Consider the following 26,574-nt stretch of genomic DNA (forward strand, 5'->3'; position numbering starts at 1 on the left):
AACCAACATAAATCAAAGAGATTTCAAATTCTCCTCATGACCTAAATTTTTTTTAATTTAGGTCTACATTTAGCATGTTTAGGGTTTATTCCTGGCTCTCTGCTCAGAAATCACTTCTGGTGGTCTTGAGGAACCATATGGGATCCCTGGTTGGTTGCATACAAGTCAAGCACCCTACCTGCTTTTCTATTTCTCTGGCCCTGATTTCAAATTCTGTTCTCTGATTCAACTGCAAGCAGGGAAACTAGTGGCTGACCTCACTCCACTTTAAAGAAACTTCAACCCCAGAATCTCAAAATCTCTACTGGTTTCCTTCAGGACACGACTGAATTTGCAGTGAGTGATAGTCTTTTTTCTTTCTTGTTTTTTGTTTTTTCTCCCAACACCATAGAAAGATCTCATATTGTGTGTAGGATATAGATTTAACTCTGGAGACACCCCATCCTCCTAGTTTTCACTCATTCCCCCCATTTTGTCTTAGAATTAAGAATCTAGGAGATACAGTTATGATGTCCTTCTTATCTTTTTAAAAAATTTGTTGTTTATTGTGTCCTTGGTGCAATGACAGTGTTGATTGAAAAGGAGCTTTTGAAATGAAACTTGGTAAACATGCTTCTCAACTGTCTGATGTTAGAATAGGGAAAGTGGGAGAAAACTATTGGTTGGCAGGTTCTCAGTAATAGTTTTCCAGGTGCTGAAGGACCAGGATGCTATGAGACTAGAACCCCTGCACTTCATTATTTTTTGCCCCCTTTCTAGAGTGATGAACCAACTGATGCCAGGAACACTTTGTGTAAATTGAGACACTGTTCTGCTTAAGATTGTTGTGGGTAATATTGTGGTAGCAGCAGTAATGATGTACTATATAAAATTATTGTTTGATTGAAATTATACAGTCTAAGGTCTGAAATACTTGATCTATAAAATAATTGACTAGCTCAACTTCTGAATTATGGGTGAGTTTAAGAGGGTTTTTTTTGTCTCTACCATATACATAAAGTTTTATTTTATTTATTTTCCCTTTAAGCTCTGTATTCTGATGAACTGATTTACACTGACATTTTCTCATACTCATTAGGTAAAAGGAAATTTGACCATTCTTGCATTAATTAATGTTTGGTACATGCTTCCTCTGAGTAAGACACTATGTTAGGGGCCTGTGCTACAAAGATAAAGGATATAGATTCTGCATATGGAGTGCTTGAAATGAATGTGACGGCACAGACACACACCTACTCATCAACCAGAAAGTCAGTATGTCTAAGTGGAAAAAAGAGAAACTAAACTATAGATTGCTATGAAACCTGACTGAAAAATCTAAATTCAGGCAACACTGATAAAAACTGAGTTATAGGTGCCGGAGAGATAGCACAGCGGTAGGGCATTTGCCTTGCACACAGCCAACTCAGGGTCGACAGTGTTTTCAAATTCCGGCATCCTATATGGTCCCCCAAATCTGCCAGGAAAATTTCTGAGCACAGAGCCTAAGCGCCACCGGGTGTGAACCAAAATACCCCCCAAAATATTGAGTTATAGTCACTCAGATGATTAAGGTGTAAAACCTAAAGAATTCATTAGAAATGAAATGAACACTCTTTGCCTCAAATTTCCAACTCTCAGATATAAGTGATCTTGGTAAGAGAATCTATCAAAGGAATAGTATAAATATGTTACTAACTCATACACCTCCAAACAATGACTATTTTAAAACAAAAGGTACATAAGAAAATCTAAAATGTGTGTTCACTGTTCAAATCCAGACTTACAAACATTTAAATATGTATTGTGCTTAGATATATGCTGTTGATTTTAATATCACAGATTAAAGCTAGAATGGACTAAGGTATCAATGTTAATATACATTAACTACTTCATACCTACACCAGCTTCTCATCTTATGCTTGACTACCTGTGGAAATTGACTACTTATAGACATTGACTAGCTCTTGAAGCAGTATGGTTCATCTTTGGAAGTTCACCTATTTCATTCTATGCAAAGATAATGTACTTCCAAATAGAAAATAATTAATAAAAAAGTAAAATGATTTCTAATTTGTGACAGAGGTATCTTTCTCATTATTATTTTCTTTTGAGATTAAAATAAGGCAAAATTTCAGTGTGGGGATGGAGTACAGTGGGTAGGGCATTTGCTTTGGACATGGTTAACCTGGAATTCTATCCCAGAACTCCATATATTCATTCCCTTTAACACACCAGGAATGATCCTTGAGTGCAGAGCCAGAAGTAAGTTCTGAATATTATGCTCAGTGCCTCCCCCAAAGGGAAAAATAATAATAACTGCAGTGGTGAACAGTCTGTAAATAAATAATAGCCTTGCTTATGAATTCACTATGAGAAATTAAGTAACTCAAAGAAAGCAAGGGCTACATAAGAATAGGGAAAACTATATTTGAGAATATCTATATCATATATGTATACTATATATAAATAATATTAATTATGTATCAGAGACACATTCCTATGCAATAACAGAAAAAATCACAGTCTTTTAAGAAAAATACATTCATGGTGATTATACTCTACCAAACATACAGTTTGAGAATATAGTTAACCAAGGGGCTTTCTGCTAAGTGCTACATAAAGAGATACATTAACCAGGATGAGTCCCACCATATTTGTTTCTTCATCCTGTTACTAGTCTTCTGGCTATGCAGGTACTTAACTTCTTCTCAAATTTGAGTCCCTGCACAATGTATCAACTGAAAAATAAGTTTTCTATTGGGTGATTAATAGAAACAATGATAAGTTGATTAAATGAGAATCCCTTCATCTATTTACCACCACAACCAAAGAGCAAAATTGGGTAAAAGAGACTGGATTGCTAGACTCTTACCACTCTCCCAGCCGGGTATATCCTTTTTGTATCTCTGCAGCATAGCAGAAATGGGTTTTTCAACTCACCTGTGTTTTGAGAATGACATCCACAAATTTAAGCTGTCACCCAAGTCTCAATTAATTTTCCATACTTTGAGCTGCCCTTAGGAGGGGATGCCAGTGCCATCACCTTGTATAGTAGAATTAGCAAGGTACACAGCATTCACAATTTTGTGCTCTACTCCAGTAGAGCATACAGTTCAGAGCAGGCTTAACAAGGCTAACAAAATGAATGGGACACACAAATGAGTAAGACCCAGAAGGTTGCTCTACAATCTAGTAGCAAAATCAAAAACAAGGTCTTCCAAATGTGTTCTACCAAATCCCTATTCTAGTTCTTTTACATGTTATGGACAATAGACTGAACTATATAGGTAATGCCAAATTATGTGTTTCTTGAGGTATGCTGGCTAATAAGTTGTACACTACTTTTATTTTTTACTCCAGAAAATAGCTGATGGTGTGTTTGAAGGGATTGTTGAACAGATAAGGAGAAGCAGAAGTGATGATGCAATCAGAGAAGGATAAAAGAACAAAAGGCAAGAATACGGAAAGTCAGGAAAGCAGCAGGTGTGAATGTGAAGGGAGTGGAAATCCCCAAAACCACATAGACCTCCAAATTCCATTAAGGAGTAGCCTCAGCACAATCAAGTGTGCTTTCCCTGCAAAAAAGTAAAACCCGGGCCCGGAGAGATAGCACAGTGGCATTTGCCTTGCAAGCAGCCGATCCAGGACCAAAGGTGGTTGGTTCGAATCCCGGTGTCCCATATGGTCCCCCATGCCTGCCAGGAGCTATTTCTGAGCAGACAGTCAGGAGTAACCCCTGAACAATGCCGGGTGTGGCCCAAAAACCAAAAAAAAAAGAAGAAAAAAAAGAAAAACCTAAAAAACCCAATCAATACTTGCAAATACTGTGCATTACATACAGGTTTTGAACTTCAATGATCCATTAAAAAAATCTGGAAATGGGATATAATACAGCTGGACACAGACACGCACTTATATCAAATTTCATGTACAGCAATAGAAGGTGATGTAAGTATCATTGAAGACCATGCTGGCTGTGGTCCTGGAGCCCAGAGCACTGCCTGGATGGTCCTGGTGATTCTAGCACTGTAGAACCGAACTGTAGAGACAAACCATGATTTGTTTGACCAAGTATCGCCAGGAGAGACCTAAGACATCTTGGGATGCTATTTGGGAGATACCTTCCCAGCTGAGAGGGGGGAGGTTGGGGAGAGGGAGGGTTGGGGAAAAGGAGAAAGGGAGGGAGAAAGAGAGAGAAGAGAGAGGAAAGGGAGAAACCAAATTCCTCACTTTATTGAAACTTCTTCAGGTCAGGCCAATAAGGAAAGACTGAGTCCCTACAGAGAGAGGAAGAATAGAAACAGAACAAACAAAAAATAAAATTTCTCCTGGAAACCTAAAGCAGTGATGCAAAGGAAATAATTTCCTGTCCTTGTACAAGCCAAGGTTTTTCAGATATGAAATTTTCCCAAGAAATGAATCAAGCAACCCAAGCCCTCAGGAACTACAAATATTCTGACAAACATCTGAAAACTTTTAGATTGCCAAACAAAGGCTGGTGCTCCTTGTGAGAAAAGTGAAGAATTTAGTTGTAAAGCTATGCCAGGTTTTGGGCCAGAGAGATAGCATGGAGGTAAGGTTGTTTGCCTTGCATGCAGAAGGACGGCGGTTCGAATCCAGGCATCCAATATGGTTCCCCGAGCCTGCCACGAGCAATTTCTGAGTGTAGAGCCAGGAGTAACCACTGAGTGCTGCTGGGTGTGACCCAAAACAAACAAAAAAAATAAACAAAAAAAGCTATCCCAGGTTTTAAGATCAGGATTACTGCATGCTGCACAGGATAATTTTCCTAAGTAAAATTCAGAACCCTGGATATTTTTTTAACAATCTTTTTAACAGGCTCTTTTTAACAGTAAAATGTTCCAAATTCTCCCAACATTTATCCCAAAGGATTCCCAAAAGATTGCTTGTCAAAACTGGCTTATTAACCAAATGAATTGGTACAGGATATATGTCAATTTAAAAATGACTGCCCCAAAGGGAATTATTATTCCTATAATAATAAGCAGCAATTATAAGCTAGATGCAGATGTGTAACTGAACCAGGTCTCACAAGAATCTGAAGATCTATTCAAATATACATACAGCAATAATGTGACCAAAATGTGGTTCTAGGTATAGAAGTATTATCAAAAAATAGTAACATTGGGGGACAACTTGCAGAAGGCAAATTCTATTCCATCCACGAATTAAAATGCCCATACTGCATTTACCAAAGCTAAGAAATACAAGAATAACATAAGTCAATGAGGGAAAGAAATCTCACTAGAAATGCCATTACTTTAAGTTCTATTTTCTGGGCTGTAAGCATATGTGGAAACTGCCTGACATTCATTTAAAAATACGCAAAGAAGAAGCCAAGCTACATGACTTATTCAGTCACACCTGAATCCCCTTCATGAAGAACAAAGCAGAGGACACAAGAAAGTAGCTGCAAATGTGTAATAAACGACATTTTAGAGCCAGCTTTTATATTCTCTCTATTACTGCTACTGAGCACTGCTTTGGGAAAAAATTTCCTCATCAGGTAAATCTTATCTAATTTATACACTATACAAAACTGTATGCTTTGATTTAAACTCAGCACTAAACTCTGGATCTAGGTAGTGTAGAAGAAATGATTTGTAATATTATCAGCAGAGAAAAGCAAAAAGGAGTTTTTAGTATTTTGGATTTCTAATATAACCTATGCATTGTTACTCCACTCTGACAGTTTATAATTAACTACAGGCCTATCAATCATTTTAAGACATGCACAGTCTCATTTTCCTGTTATCTTTGCCACGAGATAAAAAAAAGAAAGGAAAACTAGCCCTAGAAGAAAGACAACCACACAAAATAGTCAAGCCCTTAGGATTCTCCACAGTACAAATCCCACTTACTGATTTTTTCCTCATCTCTTGAGAAAGGAAAGCAGCAGAGCTGGCCCATGGCACTGGCGCTGTCTTTCCTTCCCGCTGTTCTTCTTTCTGGGCACCCCAAATAGAAACTGCAGTTTATACCACGGTCGGCAAGCACTCCCTGTCTATTCCACTCCCAGGAGCAGCACACGGGGCTCGGAGAGCCAATGCACTGCCAGAGAGAGAAAGGAGAAGGGAACTGGCTGTGTTGAGCAAAAGGCTCCACCTCCCTGTCCTTCAGTGGAAAGCAACTGCTCCGGGACTGGCCTCAGTAAAAGAAGTGGCCAGGGAGATGCTCGCTTCTCTCCCACCAAACTGGGAGCTCTCTGCCTTAGTTAAGTGCCGTGAGATGACTGGATTATTCTCTGCATCTTTAAGGTAATGGAGAATAGACCACAATGAGTCCTAATTCCCGCAGACAAATACTGTAATTACACAGGGAAATTCGAAGGGAGAAACACGTACTTCCTTTCTGCTATTTAAAGAGGAAGAATTCCTAGGGTCCATAGCTTTTTGTTTATTATCTGAACAGGGAACTTGAGACTGCAGAACACAGGAAGCACAACACGCAGAGTCTACAAACTGCATCAACAGAAGCAGTGACTGGGAAAGTGGGAACAGAGAGTAGTAATCACTAGCTGCACTTTATTGAATCCTTTTCAAGTTAAATAGCTGCTTTCTGTGTCACCACTTTGTTCCCCCTATTCATGTGTTTGATCAATACTATGAAATTTAAAGATAGAATATTAAATACCCTGAAAATTCATCAGATCAAGAAGCATTATTGAGAAAAAAGATCAGGGTGAACAGGGACCTCTTTCTGAATGAAAACACAAGGTGATTAGGAAAGTTCATGATCAGCAGAACAACTAATTTTAAAATATATTTGGAGCTTCACAACATGTAATCACTGATTTCATACTCAAACTCTGTTCTCATGTGGAAGGAGCAGCCATACTTTAAGACATTACAGGAATGAAAGATAACTCTTAATGCCAGAAATACATTCAAATCATACTCTATACTACCTCACTTCCTAACAAGGTACACACATAAACAAGTTTATTTATTAGGAGCTGGAAGGTGTGGGCACTCACTGACGAAATTTCCCAAGGTTTTGAATGCACTGATTTCTGCTGATTTCATACTCAGCTGAACAAAAAGAATGTGCAGTCTCAAAGTGTTCACGAATTGTCAATTTTCTTTATTCTAAACACTATTGACTGTGTTAACAAAGAGAGAAATAGCTGCATAGAACACTCTACTTTGAGAAAACTGAACAACTCCTAGCTTTCCACAATCACTAACACAGCTGTAAAAATAAAGACCTTTACATACAGAAAGCTTGAAATTTGAATCTCAGATACAGGAGGCATAAACAATTAGAAAATTGTATTTGTTGTTTTTGATTTTGACTAATTTGTTTGAGTTTCAGTATCTTCTTCTGAAGATAGGTTAAGTTCATTACAATGTTTTAATTTGTTGTTAAAAAGTAGCTAGCATGGGGAGGAAGGAAAGGAGAGAACAGCTTGACTGAGAACTGAATCTTATGTATCTCACTCCTTGTAGCACTAGCTAGCAAATTCTTCTTCTCTTCTAGTTCTCTTCCCTGATAGCTGCTGCCATCTTTAAATACTGGGCATACATACATTCTATAAAATAAAAAGGGCCTTCATTCCAATTAAAGTCACAGGGAATAACATCTGTGACCAGTCCCATCAACTTCTTTTTACTAATGCTTCTGCGCTAAAATAAAATGAGTAATGTGTAATCAAGAATAAAACATGTGGAATATCAGCAAATGTGCCAAACAAATAAGACACAATAAAAATAATTTTTGTTGTTTATTCTTGGGCTCCTCCCAACAGTGCTCACTCTGCACTCAGGAATTACTCCAGGCAGTGCTCGAGGAACTATATGAGATGAAAAGGATTGAAACCTGGCCAGCTGTGCACAAGGGAAGCTCCTTATTTGCTACACTACTTATCCAGCGACACCCCCAAGACCCCAACAATTCTTAAACTCTTTAAGAAAAACCTTGGTAATTGCCAGAAATGAAGTTGAAGAAGAGTAGGTATAAAGGGTAGAGGTTCAATTTTATAATGGTGAAATGAGCCATAAATATAGAAAGGACTGTGGTATAGTATATAAATATTCTGAGAAGAAACTGCACTCACAAAACACATAGACCATTGCAAACTATATGCAAATAAAATATTTTAAAAATTAATTTAAAAGAAAGTAAAATAAGAATAAAATGTATCATTTTCCACATAATATATCTCAGCATATGATATAAAGAGCTAGATTATAATGTTAGGCATTTTTCATAAGCATTGAGGAAATTAACCAGAATTATAGCAGCAGGTTATTTCAATCTCCAGCACTACAGATGGCCAATGAGCACCACAAAGAGTAATCACTGAGTAGAGACTCAAGAGAAAGTCCCGAGCACCACCAGGGATAGCCCTCCAAAACTGAACAAACAAAAAGAGTGAATTAGACACAAAGAGGTTGAAAAGCAATTTAGAAATTCAAATCAGGAATCTTTTGTTCGTTTATTTTTTTGTTTTATTTTATTTTATTGAAACCATTGTGATTTACAAACTCATTCATAGTTGGATTTCAGACATATAATGAATCAGGGCCAATCCCAGCACCAGCATCGATCTCCTTCCACCAATGTTCACCGAGTGAATTCCATACCATACCCTATACCCCCAGCCTGCCAGTATAACAGGCCCATTTTAAGTTTAGATTATTAGAGTTTGGGTCTCTTGATTCAGTTTTTTTTGACTTTGGCTCAGATATTTAGTTCTGCGCCCCCTACCCCTTTTTAAATCTCCACCAATGCTCTAGAGATGGCTTGGTGCCTGGCCCTCGTCCTTTCATATTTGTTTTTCTCCTCCACTCATTTTCTTTCCTTCTTGATATACTCTGGGGCCAAGGGTGTTGAGACAACTCCCATTTGGACCATTGCATTTTTCATGTAGTTATTCTAAGTACCACATATAAATAATATCATCAAATAAGGAATCTTAAAACTGATTTTTAACCATGCAAATACTTAGTTTATTATTTATTTATTTATTTTTGGTTTTGGGGCACACCCCGTGATATTCAGGGATTACTCCTGGCTATGTGCTCAGAAATTGCTCCTGACTTGGGAGACCACATGGGATGACAGGGATGAACCACAATCATCCTGGATCAGCCGTGTGAAAGGCAAACACCCTACAGCTGCACTATCGTAAGTTTATTGTTTAATCAAGCCGAGAGGGTTAAAGTTCGAGTTAACAATCACTAAGGCTGGTAAACATTTTTAATGCTCTACTGTAGGTTTTAGGCAATTCTTATCCTAAATAGCTTTCACAATGCATAATTCCATGTTTTTTTCAATAAATCTGATTCAATAAGTATGTAACTCAATTTTATTTCACTTCAATAGACTTATAGACAAAAAGTTTTGCTGTACAGACATTTTCATTCAAAATAATGGACCATTCACATATCAGGATGTTTGGGATACTTTTTTTTTATTTTTTTTTATATAAATTTTTATTTTGATCATAGTGGCTTACATATTGTTGACAATAATATTTTAGGTACATATTTACATAAAATCAGGGGGGATTCCCATCGCCAAATTGTCATCCCTACGCCTCCGTTTCTATCCTACCTCCCTTTTCCTTTTCCCTCACCCCAGGGCGGTTAGAATATGTGGTCCCCTCTGTATCTAACCCACTACTTAGTAGTCTTGCACCTGTTTGGTCTTGATGCCTCCCTTATTTCCCCCTCTAACTGGAGTCAGGACTAGCTAGTTCAAGTTGCGTGGTTTTGTTTGAAGGAGAAAAAAGTAATAAACTGGGGTAAGAGTCTAATACCCCGAAAATGGGCGGAGTCCTTCTAAAGGCTCTCATCATCAATCTGGGAGATGGAGAAAAAGTAGGTGAAACACTCCACTAGTACCAAAAGAAGTGTCAAATATCCAGTGAGGGCTCCAGCTATATCGATAAGCACCACACAGAGCAGACAAAACAAACAAACAAACAAGTAGAAAAACAAAACAAAACAAAACAAAAACAGACAAACAAAAATCACGCCATGGTCTTGAATTACGAAACATGGCATAGCACATAACAAAAGAGAAGAAAGGAAGAGAAAAAAAAAATAAGTATAATTGGGGACTACACTTTCAATAATCACACCCAAACAGAGAAATCGACCAAAATAGGTTGGTAAATCAAAAATAATAATAACAATAATAAATAAAGGTAATATATATATTTATATCAAAAAAATAACCAAGGTTTTGTGCTTTTTGTATTTTTGTTTTTTCCCTCCTGCACTGGCACAGTAAATATTGGGGTCATTCGAAAAAGAATTCACTTGGCCTAAGAGATATGGGATTTCTCCGTCCTTGGAGCATACCGTCATGGGATCAACTCTAGACATTGCTCAGGATCCTTTACTTTCCCAGTGGTGTTTTTTTTTTTTTCTTCTTTCTTTTTTTTTTTCCTTTGGTGTGTGGAAGACTTCTGCTCTGTGTTTAGAGGTCTCAGTATCTGTACAGATCCTGAGGTGGGACTTATGATGAAGTCAGTCTTTGTGGTTCTAGAGGTTCTGTTACCTCAGTGTCATTTTAATCCATCTTCTGTGGTTGATGATCTTGGTCTTTGCACTGAGCCTAGGGTGGCACCTAGGATAGCGTCTTTCTTTGTGCTCCCAAAAGCCCCATTCCGTTACAATTGTCTCTGCCGGATCTTTGGGGCTGGGGATCATGATTCTTGTGCAGGTCATAGTTCAAACCCTAAACTAGGGCTTATTTATTGGTCCCAAGATGTATACAGTCTGGTCGTGGATCAAGCAGCCAGTCATCTGTAAATCCCGATCTTGGGTTTTTGTCCTACCAAAGGGAGCCAAGACTTCTGGTTTTGTCTTGTCGTTAGTTGGTAAGGTAGGCTAATCTGCTCTAAGGTCAAGATGATCGCATTTTCCCCGTTGTCAGGATATCATGTTAGAGCTGGGCCTTGTTGTTGGTCTCGTCGTATTAAGGCCGTCCTGGATGGAGTTTGTTTCCTGCAGCTGTTGTGAAGAGCTGTGCCGTTTCTATGTCGGGGATCCAGGGTTCAAGGCTGGATGAATGGTATCTAATCACCTGAGGTCTAATTTGATTCCACATGACATATTTTCAAGGCAGGAGATATGGGATACTTTTTTAAGAAAGAAAACCATACCTTAGCTCAGACACACAAAAAATCAACTAGAAAAATAAAAATTAATTAAAAATAGGGCTGGAGTGATGGTGCAAGCAGTAGGGCATTTGCCTTGCCCATACTAACCTAGGATTAACCACAGTTCAATCCCCCGACATCCCATATATACTCCAAGCCAGGAGCAATTTCTGAGCACATAGTCAGGAGTAAGCCCTGAGCGTCACTGGGTGTGGCCCCAAAAAAACAAAAAATAAATCAATAAATATTGTGGTGATATATTTAAAATATATACAAAGATAAAGTAATTTTATTTTATATCTGAAATCAATATAATATGAACATTTATATGACACATCAATTTTTAAAAATAATAAAAACTAATAGTTACTGATGATTTTCCATGATTCAGGCAATGGCTACTTGTTTGACATTTTACTCATTCATGTAATTCCAATACTAATAAACTTGTTACTGTTATCCCCATTTTAGTGAATAGATAATTAAGATGAGAAAAGCATTATGCTCTTAGGAAGTATGTGACAATAAATGTTTCAATCTGAAGGTACAAATCTTTGAGCATCTGATCCCACAGTTATACATCGTGAAATACAGGTTGTTTTAGTATTATCTGGTATATATTTTATAAAAGTATTCACTACTATTTCACAATAATGTGCAGAAAGATAATATGAAAAAAAAAAAGTCAGTATATAGCAGTATGCTTAAAATGCCTTGGTTTCTCACTAAATCCTTTTGCTAGAGTGCTGTAAGCTTATTTCAAACAAAGGACCTAGAGACAAACTCCTGATTGGAACTTTGTGTCATGCCATAAAGAGACAACATGATTAGGAGCATAGGGGTACCACAGTAGCTCTAAGAGCTACCATCTTCCAGAAAAAAGAAAAATGTATACCATTCACAAAATAACCCTGAGGTATATTATTTGGGTTTATTAGGGAATTAACAGAATCCACTCTGGAATATATAGAGTTCTACTATAACTAGTTTAAGAATAAGAAGACACACTAACAAGTATCATGACAATCTTAATGCGTAGAGAAGTAGAATGCCTGTCTTGAATATAGGCAGGGGTTGGGAAGAAGGGAGGGGGGCATTGGTAGTTGAACTGGTGCGGGGTGTGTGTGTGTGTGTGTGTTCTGTTTATGACTGAAACTCAACTACAATCATGCTTGTAATCATGGTGCTTAAACATTTTATAAAGGATAAAAGAAAGAAAAGAAAACTCTCAAGAGAAAAAAAAAGAATAAGAAGAAAGGGCCAGTGCAATAGCATAGCACTAGGGCATTTGCCTTGCACTGACCCAGATTTGATTCTCCCCCCTCCCTCCCAGACTCCAGGGGTGTGCTTGGGTGCTAGCCCAGGCAGCCAGAAAGGCGGGTGCTGGGGAGGACTCTAGAGGGGACCTCAGGACTATTCCTCGCCCCCACCTAGCAATGGGGGGAAGAGATTAGGGAGGGAGCCGGTGGATATCTAGCTTCTGGTTCTACACCAAAAACTTTTCTGTTCTGGAGGCTACCACTGGCCTGCTGGCATGGGGTGTGGGGAAACCCCAGGCAGAAGGCCCTCTCCCTAGCTTGGGGGGTGCTGGAAGGTCAGGGAGGCTAACAGCCATCTCCCCCTCCCTCCCAGACTCCAGGGGCATGCCTGGGTGCTGGCCAAGGCAGCCAGAAAGGTGGGTGCCAGGGAGGACTCTAAATAAGGTTGGGCTGGGGCAATCACCAGCAACTTCCTTTCTTACTGGTCTCCATTTTCATTGATATTAATCAATAGGATTTTCTATGATTAATGTATGTTTCGCAGATGCAGAATGTCCATATTATATTCTGCCCTTGCTTGCCACCATACAAGGTCATGCCTAGCCCTTCACTCCCTCACCCCCAACCACCATTACCCCACATTTAACCCTTTTTATCTTTAGTTCGTGGCTCCTCAAGAAGCAGATAATTAACCCCACACAAAGCCAGCTGCCAAACTGCACCCTAAGTGATATGATAGACTCTCAGCCTAAGAAGATACCAATACTCTGTTGCTATTGATCTACTCTCAGAGGCCTCCTTCCCTCCTACTTCCTTCTATGTGGGCCTTTGCTTCCTAAGACACTTGGTTTATGAGAAGTCATGGCTCAAGAATTTTTCCTGATATGGGTCCATCGCCAGCCAGTTATCAGACTGCACAAGCCAAATCACAGACCAAAGTGATGCACTGGTTTTAACACACACCCAACAATTTCAGAGACATAAAAGGGATACATACATACATATATATCTTTTTGAATATCTTGTATGTATCCCCTTAACAGCTATAATACTTACTAAATATTCTCTTATACAGTGACCATTATCCCCACTGACAGGAGCAATTTCTGAGTGCAGAGCCAGGAGTAGGCCCTGAGCACCACTGGGTGTGGTCCAAAAACAAAACAAAAAACCCCAAAACAACAAAATCTTCAATATTGACATCCCAGTAGAAATGTACCAAATTAGAGATGAAATTATCACAGAACTCACCTCAACTCAACAAACAAAACCAATAACAGAATACTAAACTAGCAACAAACAGCTTAGTAAACAAATCTTCGAAGACTTATTGACCCCATTGTGAGATCTGACAATTTTCATGAAATCTTTTCTTGGAAGTTGTTTCTTTGTTTGTTTTTCCAACAATTCCATTATCATTTCATTTTAACAAGCAATACTAAGTAAATTATTTGTGCCTGCCAAATGGGTAGGCTTCGGTGAGGTTGAGACACTGGGGAAAATGGTGAAGTGTAAAATCACCCCATATGCTGTATCTCCAAGCCCTGGCAGGATGAGTTTGAATCAGGGTGCACATGAAATAATCCAAATCAGGATGAGCATAAAATACAAATAGTCTGGCAGTCTTCTACCTAGTATGGAGCCCACTGCCTGCCAGAAACGCCATTTTTATGGAGTACAGATATCACCCCTGGTTGGGACAGTAAACCCACCCAGATTTACAAGTAAGACAATCTTTGTTTTGGGTGAAACCAAGTTGTTAACAAACAGATACAAAGAAACCAGGGATGATATTTGTTTTGGGTAAAATAAAGTGTAACCCAATAGTAGAGGAATTGGTATTAGAACAAGAGCACTGAATGTCAGAAATAACTGCATTATGAGGAACTTTGTAAACTATGGTGTTAAAATAAAGTAATAAGAAGTGTAATTACATAGTATAGTATATATAATATGAAGACAGCAGAAAAAATATCCTGATGTGTTCACAAACTTTTGCCTGATTATTTTATTTTATTGAAACCATTGTGATTTACAAAGTCCTTCATAGTTGGATTACAGACATACAGTGAATCAGGGCCCTTCCTACCACCATTGTCAACCTCCCTCCACCAGTGATCCCAGCGTGCATCCTATTCCACCACCCTTTGCCCCGTGAACTGGTAGTATAACCGGCCCATTTTAAGTTTAGATTGTTATAGTTTGGGTCTCCTGATTCTACTGTTGTTGACTTTGGCTTGGATATTTAGTATGTCAATAGGCTATTTTTTATGTTTCTTTTCTTATATAAAATAGCACAAGGCAAAACATGGTTAGAATTTCTGCTATTCGATATAGATTCCTCCAAAAATTGGAAATTGAACTTCCATTCAACCCAGATATTCCACTCTTAGGGATATACCCTAGGAACACAAGAATACAATACAAAAATTTCTTCCTCACACCTATATTTATTGCAGCACTATTCACAATAGCCAGGTTCTGGAAACAACCAAGATGCCCTTCAACAGATGAGTGGCTAAAGAAACTGTGGTACATCTACACAATAGAATATTATGCAGCCGTCAGGAGAGATGAAGTCATGAAATTTTCCTAATCATGGAACTACATGGAATCCATCATGCTGAGTGAAATAAGTCAGAGGGAGAGAGATAGATGCAGAATAGTCTCACTCATCTATGGGTTTTAAGAAAAATAAGTCACTTTTGCAACAATCCTCAGAGACAATGAGAGGAGGGCTGGAAGGTCCAGCTCATGACATGAAGCTCACCACAAAGAGTGGTGAGTGCAGTTATAGAAATAACTACACTGAGAACTACCATAACCATGTGAATGAATGAGGGAACTGGAAAGCCTATCTAGAGTATAGGTGGGGGTGGGGTGGGATGGAAGGAGATTTGGGACATTGGTGGTGGGAATGTTGCACTGGGGAAGGGGGATATTCTTTACATGACTAAAACCTAATGACAATCATATTTGTAATCAAGATGTTTAAAAAAAGATATTAATAAAAATGTATAAAAAAGAATTTCTGCTATTGTTTGGATTTTTATTATAATGGTTAAAATGAAATGGATTTGAAGAAATAGCTGACTGTGGGGATTGCCAGGTGGAGTGCTGATTGCTCTACCTGTGCAGTCTCCACCCTGCTGTGCCTCTTCTGAGGAAACTGAGGACCTGAAGGGAGCCCTGTTCTGTGCTTCTCTGCCTTTTCTGAATTCTTGAAGCTCTCCTCAGAGCCGTGGGAAGCAAACCCCCCCAAAACTGCATTCTGAAGCTACCCAGCGAGCAAGTGAGTAAGAAATAGCTAACTGTGGGGATTGCCAGGTGGAGTGCTGATTGCTCTACCTGTGGAGTCTCTGCCCTACTGTGCTTCTTCTGAGGAAACAGAGGACCTGAAGGGAGCCCTGTCCTGTGCTTCTCTGTCTTTTCTGAATCCTTGAAGATCTCCTCAGAGCCCTGGGAAGCGAACCCCCAAAAATTGCATTCTGAAGCTACCCAGCGAGCAAGTAAGAAATGGCTGACTTTACAAGCCCAGAAAGGGGAAACCACTGAACTCTGCTGGAACTCAGATGCCAGCACACCTATCTGCTTTCTTCTGTGCTGTGCTCCATTTTTGGCCTGATTTCATCCTGTGTGTGGCTCATGTGCGGAAAACTCGCCTTCCCTGGAGCCTTTCCTGGAGGTGAGCTTACACGCCCAGAGGGAAGCCGCTGAACACTGCTGGAACTCAGATGCCAGCACCCCTATCTGCCTGTCTTCTGTGCTGTGCTCCATTTTCGGCCTGATTTCATCCTGTGTGTGACTCATCTGCAGATGGCTCGCCTTCCCTGGAGCCTTCCCTGGAAGTGAGCTTATATGCCCAGAAAGGGGAAGCCGCTGAACTCTGCTGGAACTCAGATGCCAGCACCCTTATCTGCCTTCTTCTGTGCTGTGCTCCATTTTCAGCCTGATTTCATCCTGTGTGTGGCTCATCTGCGGAAGGCTCGCCTTCCCTGGAGCCTTCCCTGGAGGTGAGTTTACAAGCCCAGAAAGGGTAGAGCCAGAGGAGCACAGCCACTCTGCTTCATTTCCCAGCTGTGCACATCATTTAGCCAATGAATACAACCACAACATGTAGAACCCACAATAAAAGTGTGACAATGGGGAAACAACGCAGGCCAGTGCCAGACATAGAGAATGACGATGGCAACTCTAATGACTTGAACATGACCAACCAACTAGTCAGTCTCTCAGATAAGGAGTTTAGAGTTGCAATATGGAAGATGTTCAAAGAACTCAAAGAAAGTATAGAAGAGAACACTAATAAGAATCAAGAGAATATGAAGATACAAATGAGAAAACTCCAAACTGAAATTTCAGGTCAAATAACAGGTCTGAAAACCTCAGTAGATGAATTGAAGAAAAACATGGTTGAGCTTTCCCATGGGTTAACAGCAGCTCAGGACAGAATTAGTACACTGGAAGATGAGATGAATAACAATTCCATACAGCAGAAGAAATCGGAAAAAAACCTTAAAGCAAATGATCAAACAATGGAAAAATTACTCAAAGAATGGGAACAGATAAAAATAGAAGTCTATGATAAGCTCAACAGAAACAGCTTAAGAATCATTGGAGTCCCAGAGACCCAGAAAGAAAATCTCCAGGAAGAATCAATGGTAAAGAACATCATTAAAGAGAAACTACTAGAGCTAAAGAATACATGCGATCAAATCCTGCATTCCCAAAGAGTACCAACTAAAAGAGACCCCCAAAAAACACCCCAAGAAACATCCTAGTCACAATGACGAATCCCACAAATAGGGATAGAATTCTAAAAGCAGCAAGATTGAAAAGAGAAATTACATTCAAGGGAACATCCTTGAGATTTACTGCAGACCTGTCAATGGAAACACTCAAGGGCAGAGGCAGTGGTGGGATATTGTTACAAAACTCAATGAAATAAATGCTTCACCTAGAATACTGCACCCAGCAAAACTCACTTTCAGGTTTGAAGGAACAATACATGGCTTCACAGACAAACAACAGCTCAGAAACTTTACAGACTCAAAATCATTCTTAAAAGAAATACTGAACAGCCTACTTTAAGACAAGACAACAGACACACCAAACTTCGATATAAAGATGGTACTAACTCCCAGGACAATTCTTTCTCTCAATGTCAATGGACTAAATGCACCACTTAAGAGACACAGAGTGGCTAAATGGATCAAAAACCTCAATCCAACCTTCTGCTGCCTATAAGAAACAAACCAGAATAGTAAGAACAAACATAGACTCAAAATAAAAGGCTGTAGGAAAATCATCCAAGCAAACAACACCCATAAAAAAGCTGGAGTGGCCATACTAATATCAGATGATGCAAACTTTATACTTAGGAAAGTTGTAAGGAACAAAGATGGACATTTTGTATTAATCAAGGGATACATACAGCAGGAAGAAATCACTCTCCTAAACATATATGCAACAAATGAGGGACCAGCAAATATTTAATACAATTGTTGACAAATCTGAAAAATAATATCAATAACAACACAATAATTGTGGGAGACCTCAACACGGCATTGTCAACACTTGACAGGTCAACCAGACTGAAACCCAACAAGAATATACTAGACCTGAAAAGACAAATGGAAGAAAGAGGCCTAGTAGATATATACAGGACACTCCACCCCCAGAAGCCTGGATACACCTTCTTCTCTAATGTACATGGGACATTCTCCAGGATAGACTACATGCTAGCACATAAAACATACCTCCATAATATCAAGAGGATAGAAATTTTGCAGGCTACCTAACTCTGACCACAAGGCCCTGAAATTATATCTGAACTACAAAGATACACAGAAGAAAAACTTCAATACCTGAAAGTTAAACAGCCTAATACTGAATAACCAGTGGGTCCAAGACGAAATCAAAGAGAAAATCAAAACCTTCCTAGAAACAAATGACAATGGAGACATACACTATCAGAACGTATGGGACACAGCAAAAGCAGTAGTGAGAGAAAATTTATAGCTTTGCAAGCACACATCAGGAAAAAGGGGGCATACCTGAATAGCTTAATGACGTACCTCATAGAATTAGAAAGTACTCAACAAAAGGACCCAAAAATAGGGAGACAGAAAGAATAACAAAGCTGAGCACAGAAATCAATGAAGTGGAAACCTGAAAAACAATTCAAAAGATCAACGAAAGCAGAAGTTGGTTCTTTGAAAAATATACAAGATTGAAAGACCAATGGAAAAACTAATAAAGAAAGAGAGAGAGAGAAATTTGATATCTCGTATTAGGAATGAAAAAGGAGAGATCACTATTGATATGGTAGAGATCCAAAGGGTAATCAGAAACTACTTTGAGAAACACTATGCTACTAAAAATGAAAACCTGGAAGAAATGGATAAATTTTTGGACTCTTAAAATTTTCCACGGTTGAATGAAGAGGATGTAGCATATCTAAACACATCCATCACTATTGAGGAAATTAAGACAGTAATCAAATGTCTGCCCAAAAACAAAAGTCCAGGCCCAGATGGATTTACTAATGAATTCTTTCAAACCTTTCAAGAGGAACTTCTAACAATCCTGGCAAGACTCTTTCATGAAATTGAAAAAACAGGAACACTTCCAAATAGCTTTTATGAAGCCAACATCACCTTGATACCTAAATCAGACAGATATGCTACCAAAAAAGAAAATTACAGACCAATATCGTTCATGAATACAGATGCAAATATCCTCAACAAAATCCTGGCAAATAGGATTCAATGCATCATTAAGAATATCATCCACTACGATAAAGTAGGTTTCATCTCAGGAATGAAAGGCTGGTTTAAGATCTGTGAATCTATCGAAATAATACACAACATCAACAACAAGAAAAATAGAAATCACATGATCCTATCAATAGACGCAAAGAAAGCATTTGATGAGGTCCAACACCCATTCTTGATCAAAACTCTCAGCAAGATGGAAATGGAAGGAACCTTTCTCAATATAGTTAAGGACATCTACCACAAGCCAGAGGCATATATTGTCCTCAATGAAGAAAAACTGATAACCTTTCCTCTAAATTCTGGCACATGACAAGGCTGTCCATTCTCACCACTCCTATTCAACATAGCACTGGAAGTACGTGCTATAGTGATTCGGCAAGAAAAAAATATCAAGGGAATCCAGATAGGAAAGGAAGAAGTCAAGCTCTCGCTGTTTGCAAATGACATGATACTCTATCTAGAAAACCCTAAAGTCTCTACGAAAAAGCTTCTAGAAACAATAGACTCAAATAGCAAGGTGGAAGGCTACAAAATTAATACACAAAATTCAATGGCCTTTCTATACACCAATAGTAAAAGGAAGAAATGGACATTAAGAAAACAACCCCATTTACAATAGTGCCACACAAACTCAAATATCTTGAAAACAACTTGACTAAAAATGTGAAGGACCTATACAAAGAAAACTATAAAACTGTTCCAAGAAATAAGAAAGGACACGCGGAAATGGAAACACATACCCTGCTCATGGATTGGCAGGATTGACATCATTAAAATGTCAATAGTCCCCCAAAGCATTGTACAGATTTAATGCGATCCCTCTAAAGATACCCATGACATTCTTCAAAGAAGTGAATCAGGCACTTTTGAAATTCATTTGGAACAATAAACACCCTCGAATAGCTAAAGCAATCATTGGGAAAAAGAATATGGGAGAAATTACTTTCCCCAATTATAAACTGTACTACAAAGCAATAGTTATCAAAACAGCATGGTATTGAAATAAAAACAGGCCCTCAGATCAGTGGAATAGGCTTGAATACTCAGAGAATGTTCCCCAGACATACAATCACCTAATTTTTGATAAAGAAATCCTAAATGGAGCAAAGAAAACCTCTTCAACAAGTGGTGTTGGTACAACTGGCTAGACACTTGCAAAAAATTGAACTTAAGACCCCCAGCTAACATCATGTCTGAAGGTTAAATCCAAATAAATGAAAGACCTCGATATCAGACCCGAAACCATAAGATACATAGAATAACACGTAGGTAAGACACTCCAGGACATTGAGACTAAAGGCATCTTCAAAGAGGAAACTGCACTCTCCAAGCAAGTGAAAGCAGAGATTAACAGATGGGAATATATTAAACTGAGAAGCTTCTGCACCTCAAAAGAAATAATGCCCAGGATACAAGAGCTACCCACTGAGTGGGAGAAACTATTCACCAAATACCCATCAGAAAAGGGGCTAATCTCCAAAATATACAAGGCACTGACAGAAATTTACAAGAAAAAACATCTAATCCCATCAAAAAATGGGGAGAAAAAATGGACAGACACTTTGACAAAGAAATACAAATGGCCAAAAGACACATGAAAAAATGCTCCACATCACTAATCATCAGGGAGATTCAAATCAAAACAACTATGAGGTACCACTTCACACCCCAGAGATTGGCACACATCACAAAGAATGACAACAAGCAGTGTTGGCGGGGATGTGGAGAGAAAGGAACTCTTATCCACTGCTGGTGGGAATGCCGTCTAGGTCAACCTTTATGAAAAGCAATATGGAGATTCCTCCAAAAACTGGAAATCGAGCTCCCATATGACCCAGCTATACCACTCCTAGGAATATACCCTAGGAACACAATAATACAATACAAAAATCCCTTCCTTACACCTATATTAACTGCAGCACTATTTACCATAGCAAGACTTTGGAAACAGCCAAGATACCCTTCAACAGATGAATAGCTAAAGAAACTGTGGTATATATACACAATGGAATATTATGCAGCTGTCAGGAGAGATGAAGTCATAAAATTTTCCTATACATGGATGTACATGGAATCTATTATGCTGAGTGAAATTAGTCAGAGAGAGAGAGAGAGAGAGAGAGAGAGAGACACAGAATGGTCTCACTCATCTATGGGTTTTAAGAAAAATGAAAGACATTCTTGCAATAATAATTTTCAGACACAAAAGAGAAAAGAGCTGAAAGTTACAGCTCATCTCAGGAAGCTCACCACAAAGAGTGATAGGTTTAGTTAGAGAAATAACTACAATTTGAACTGTCCTAATAATGAGAATGTATGAGGGAAATGGAAAACCTGTCTAGAGTACAGGCAGGGGTCGGGTGGGGAGGAGGGAGATTTGGGACATTGGTGATGGGAACGTTGCACTGGTGATGGGTGGTGTTCTTACATGACTGAAACCCAAACGCAATCATGTATGTTATCAAGGTGTTTAAATAAAATACTTTTTAAAAAAGTGTAAAGAGCTGCATGTGTCTCGGGAGCCGTGGCTTGCTGACCACTTTTCTAAGTGAAGCTTCCATTTCATTCAGTCTTGTCACAATATCCCACCACTGTCTTCTGGCCTTGAGAGTTTCTTGTGACATGTCTGTTGTAAATCTTAAGGATGTTCCTTTGAATGTAATTTCCCTTTTGGATGTTTCTCCTTTCAGTATTGTCTCCCTATCTGTGGGATTTGTCATTGTGACTAGGATGTGTCTTGGGGTGCTTTTCTTTATATCTCTTTTAGTTGGTACTCTTCGGGCATGCAGGATTTGGTTGCATACAGTCATTATCTCTGGGAGATTCTTTGTAGTGATGTCCTTAATTGTTGATTCTTCCGGGGGATTCTCCTCCTGTGTTTTTGGGACTCCAATGATTCTTTTGTTGTTTCTGTTGAATTTATCGAACATTTGTATTTTCATCTTTTCAAAATCTTTTTTGAGGTTCTTTTCAAATCTCTTTTGTTGTATAGAGTTATTATGCCTCTTATCTTCTATCTGACTAATTCTGTCTTCAGCTGCTGTTACTCTACTGGAGACGCTTTCCATAGAGTTTTGCATTAACTCTACTGAATTTTTCAGACCCATTATTTCAGTTTGGAGTTCTCTAATTTCCGTATTTGTGGTCTGTTCAGACCGATCTATGGTCCCCTTGAGTTCCATGAACATCTTCCATATCTCCACTCTAAACTCCCTTTCTGAGAGGTCATCAAGGTAGTTAGTACTTTTTCGCTCATCAGAGCTGCCATCCTCATACTCCACGCATGCAGTTGTCCTTCGTTGTTTCCTCATTGTCACCCTTTAACTCTATTTCTGTGTATTGCAATGGGGTTTGTACTATATAAAAAGTGCAGCTTCAGTTGTGGCCTTCAAAAACAGTCTGCTGGAGCCAAAGCAGGCAGGGGTGAAAGAGCGGTGAATAGGTCCACCCCTACCTTCAGTCAGACTCCGGAGAGCTCAGCTCTCTGTGCTCCTCCCAGATGGACCCAGGGTTCACAAAGCAGCTTCAGGTGTGGCCTTCAAAAACAGTCTGCTGAAGCCAAAGCAGGTAGGGATCAAAGAGTGGTGGATAGGTCCATCCCTACCTTCAGTCAAACTCTGAGAGCTCAGCTCTCTGTGCTCCTCCCAGATGGACCCAGGGATCACCAGTTTTTAACTTTTAAAAGGTTACAAAGAAAATGTTTTAAGGTGAATGAGAATAACGTGTATAATTCATAGTTCTAGAAATTGCTAGAGGCAGGTAGGAATAAACTGATAGTTCAACTAATACTAAAGAATTCCAGAATCATCAATAGTGTGAGATACAAGATCTCAGTCAGATATTTGTTTTTTTAATTCCTATTTTCATATAATGTAGAACAAAAAATATGATGTAATTGGATTTTAAGATATAACAGAACAGTCAGAATTTTATTTCTCTTCCATTAATCAAGTTCCAGAATTTGGCAACAAGCAAAGTGTAACATATGAGTATTTGTAAATTATATTGATAAAAATAAACTTAGGAAATAATTTTAAGTGTTAGTATAGGTGACTCTTCATTCCTTTCAGATAAAAGAAAAAAATTTTCCATCATAAAAGACAGTCATTTTATATGAATAAGGATTGGATCACCAACATCTCAACCAAAAATATAACAAAAACAAAAACAAAAACCCAAGTAATTTAAAACTTTTTACAATTGCCTTAAAACGTTTTTTCCAGTGTTTAGTAATCTTTTGAAACCAGTTTTTTATTTCTAAAAATTTTTTTAATTCTAGTAACATTCCTGAAGAATTTTATTTATATTTTAAATAACTCTTTCAAATTCTCTATCATCTGCTTAAGAATTATATATAGAGGAAAGTTCACTGCCAGCCAGGTGATGTGGCCCTACCCAGAGAGAAAGAATCAAAGAAAAGCCTTGGCTTCCCACCAGGACCTGGAACAATAGTATTAGCCAGGAGAGCTGGTGCCTCCCAGAGTCAGAGAACCTAAGAAAAGCTTTGGTATCCCATTGGTGCCTGAGATCAGAACAGGTGAACTGCCTCTGCCCAGAGGATAAGAACTGGAGAAAATCCTAAGCTTCGCACTGGCCTGGGACCCAGCTCCAGCTAAGAGACCATGATACCACTCAGAGAGGGACAGAGCCAAAGGAGCACAACCACTCTGCTTCACTCCACAGCTGCATACTTCTCCTAGTCAATGAACCCCAGAACCCAATGTAGAAAACAACACGCTGAAAGTGTGGCAATGGGGGAACAACACAGCATTCCACCATGATCAAAGAATGAAGATGGTAGCTCTGATGACCTGACAAGTACCAACCATTTATATAGCCTCTCAGATAAGGACAATAGAGAATATGGAGGCAGTACAAAGAACTCAAAGGAAGCATAGAGCAAACTGAACAAACCACAACTAAGACTCAAGAAGATATGAAAGCAGAAATAAGAAATATTCAAACTGAAATAATGGGACTGAAAAACTTAGTAGGCAAAATGAAAACCTTACTGAAAGACCTCACCAGCAGAGTAACAGCTGCAGAAGAAAGAATCAGTGATCTGGAAGATGAGTATATAACAACTCTATACAATAGAAGATGTTGAAAAAGATAAATAAATGACCAGATGATGGAAAAATATCCTCAAGAATGTGACCAAATAAAAATAAAAGTCTAAAATAAATTCAACAGAAAGAACTTAAGAATCACTAGAATCCAAGAGATCCTGAAAGAAAATCCTCATGAAGAATCAGCAGTCAGGAGCATAATTGCGAGAAGAAGAGCTAAAGATTGCATGCAACCACATCCTTGATGTCTGAAATATACTAGCTAAAAGAGATCCAAAGAAAAGCACCCAAAGGCACATCACAGTCACAATGGTGAATACTACAGATAGGGACAGAATACTGAAGGCAGCAAGATCAAAAAGGGAAATTTCATACAAGAAGCATCCTCAAGATCTACAAAAGATTTATCATAAAAAAAAAAACCCTCAAGGCCTAAAGACAGTTGTGGAATGTGACAAAATTCAACTAAATAAATGCTTTGCTAAGAATATTTCACCAGCCAGATTTTCATTCAAGTTTAAAGGAAAGATACATAGATTCAGTGACAAATGAGTTAGAAATATTAGACTAAATACCAAACTTAAAAAAAGAACTGAAGGGTCTACTTTAAAGGCAAGGCAGACCCAATGAATACATCAAATTCCTATAAAAATATTACACCGAAACCCAGGACAATCATCTCTCTCAACCTCAACAGACTAAAAAAACCAACTAAGATTCAAAAAGTAGCAAATAGAATTAAAAAAATTGAACTTACATTTTTCTGCTTACAAAAACACACCTGAGTAGTAAGAGCAAAAAGAGACTAAAAGTCAAGGTTGGAGAAGTATCATTCAAACAAACAACTCCCTAAAAAGCTGTAGTGGCCATACTAATATCAGATAACACAGAATTTAGGTTTAAAGAGGTTATAAGAGACAAAGAATGGCATTTCTTACTAATTAAGGGACGTGTCCACCAAGAATAAGTCACACTTCTAAACATATATGCACCCAATGATGGATCAACAAAATACTTATAACAACTGCAGATAAACTTTAAGAAAGACATTAATAGTAACACAGTAATAGTGGGAAACTTTTTGTCAAATTGTCACCGCTTAACAGGTCAAGCAGATTAAAGCTTATCAAAGATACACTGGCTCTGAAGGAAGAAACAAAAATGAGTGGATTAGTATTTCTATGCAGAACTCCCTAGAGAACTAGATGCACATCCTTCTCTAATGCATATAGGGCATTCTCCAAGAGAGCCCATTACTGGGCCATAAAACATACCTCCATAAAATCAAGAGGATAATCAAAAAATAAATTAAGAGGATAGAAATGGTTTCTGCTGCTATCTTCTCACTTTTTTAATTTTTACACATGTAATTATATGTGTCATTTTCTGATCAGAATTATTATTTTTTTGTTTTTGTTTTTGGGTTACACCCGGCAGTGCTCAGGGGTTATTCCTGGCTTCAGGCTCAGAAATTGCTCCTGGCAGGTATGGGGGACCATATGGGACACCGGGATTTGAACCGATGACCTCCTGCATGAAAGGCAAACACCTTACCTCCATGCTATCTCTCCGGCCCCTGATCAGAATTATTTTGAAGACAAAACAAAACATGATAGTTTCTTTTGAAACCTGTTTCCTCCTGCCTATTCCTGTTTGCTCATTCTTTCCCTAGGAACAAGCTCAATCCTGCACTTTTTTTTTATTAATATCTTTATTTAAACACTTTGATTACAAACATGATTGTGGTTGGGCTTCAGTCATGTAAAGAATACCCTCCTTCACCAGTGCAACAGTCCCACCACCAATGTCCCAAATCTCCCTTCTCCGCACCCTACCCCCACCTGTACTCTAGACAGGCTTCCCTAATTCACTTCCCTGATTCATTCACAATATTATGATAGTTCTCAGTGTAGTTATTTCTCTAACTGCACTCGCCACTCTTTGTGGTGAGATTCATGTCGTGAGCTGGACCTTCCAGCCCTCCTCTCTTTATTCCTGAGGATTACTGCAAAAATGTCTTTTATTTCCCTTAAAACCCATAGATGAGTGAGACTATTCTGTGTCTATCTCTCTCTTTCTGACTCATTTCATTCAGCATAATAGATTTCATGTACATCCATGTATAGGAAAATTTCATGACTTCATCTCTCCTGATGGCTGCATAATATTCCATTGTGTATATGTACCAGTTTCTTTAGCCATTCATCTGTTGAAGGACATCTTGATTATTTCCAGAGCCTGGCTATTGTTAATAGTGTTGCAATGAATATAGGTGTAAGGAAGGGTGTTTTGTATTGTATTTTGTGTTCCTAGGGTATATCCCTAGGAGTGCTATAGTAGATCATATGGGA

At 38.6% G+C, this 26,574-nt stretch overlaps 1 protein-coding gene across 2 annotated transcripts in view; it reads right to left on the minus strand.

The window, feature by feature from the left end:
- AKAP7 (A-kinase anchoring protein 7) overlaps window positions 1-26,574 on the minus strand; it is a 157,377-nt gene that overhangs the window by 25,437 nt on the left and 105,366 nt on the right. The window contains exon 1 of one of the 2 annotated variants that reach the window (XM_049785208.1): window positions 5,865-6,125. The exons of the other annotated variant lie outside the window; for it this stretch is intronic. Within the exon in view, the coding sequence (XP_049641165.1) occupies window positions 5,865-5,913 (49 nt within the window). The 5' untranslated portion in view covers window positions 5,914-6,125. Of the gene's footprint in view, window positions 1-5,864; window positions 6,126-26,574 lie in introns of those variants that run through there. 2 annotated transcript variants of the gene reach the window in all.

This window comes from Suncus etruscus, chromosome 12 (assembly GCF_024139225.1).
Source record: "Suncus etruscus isolate mSunEtr1 chromosome 12, mSunEtr1.pri.cur, whole genome shotgun sequence".
Taxonomy (NCBI): domain Eukaryota; kingdom Metazoa; phylum Chordata; class Mammalia; order Eulipotyphla; family Soricidae; genus Suncus; species Suncus etruscus.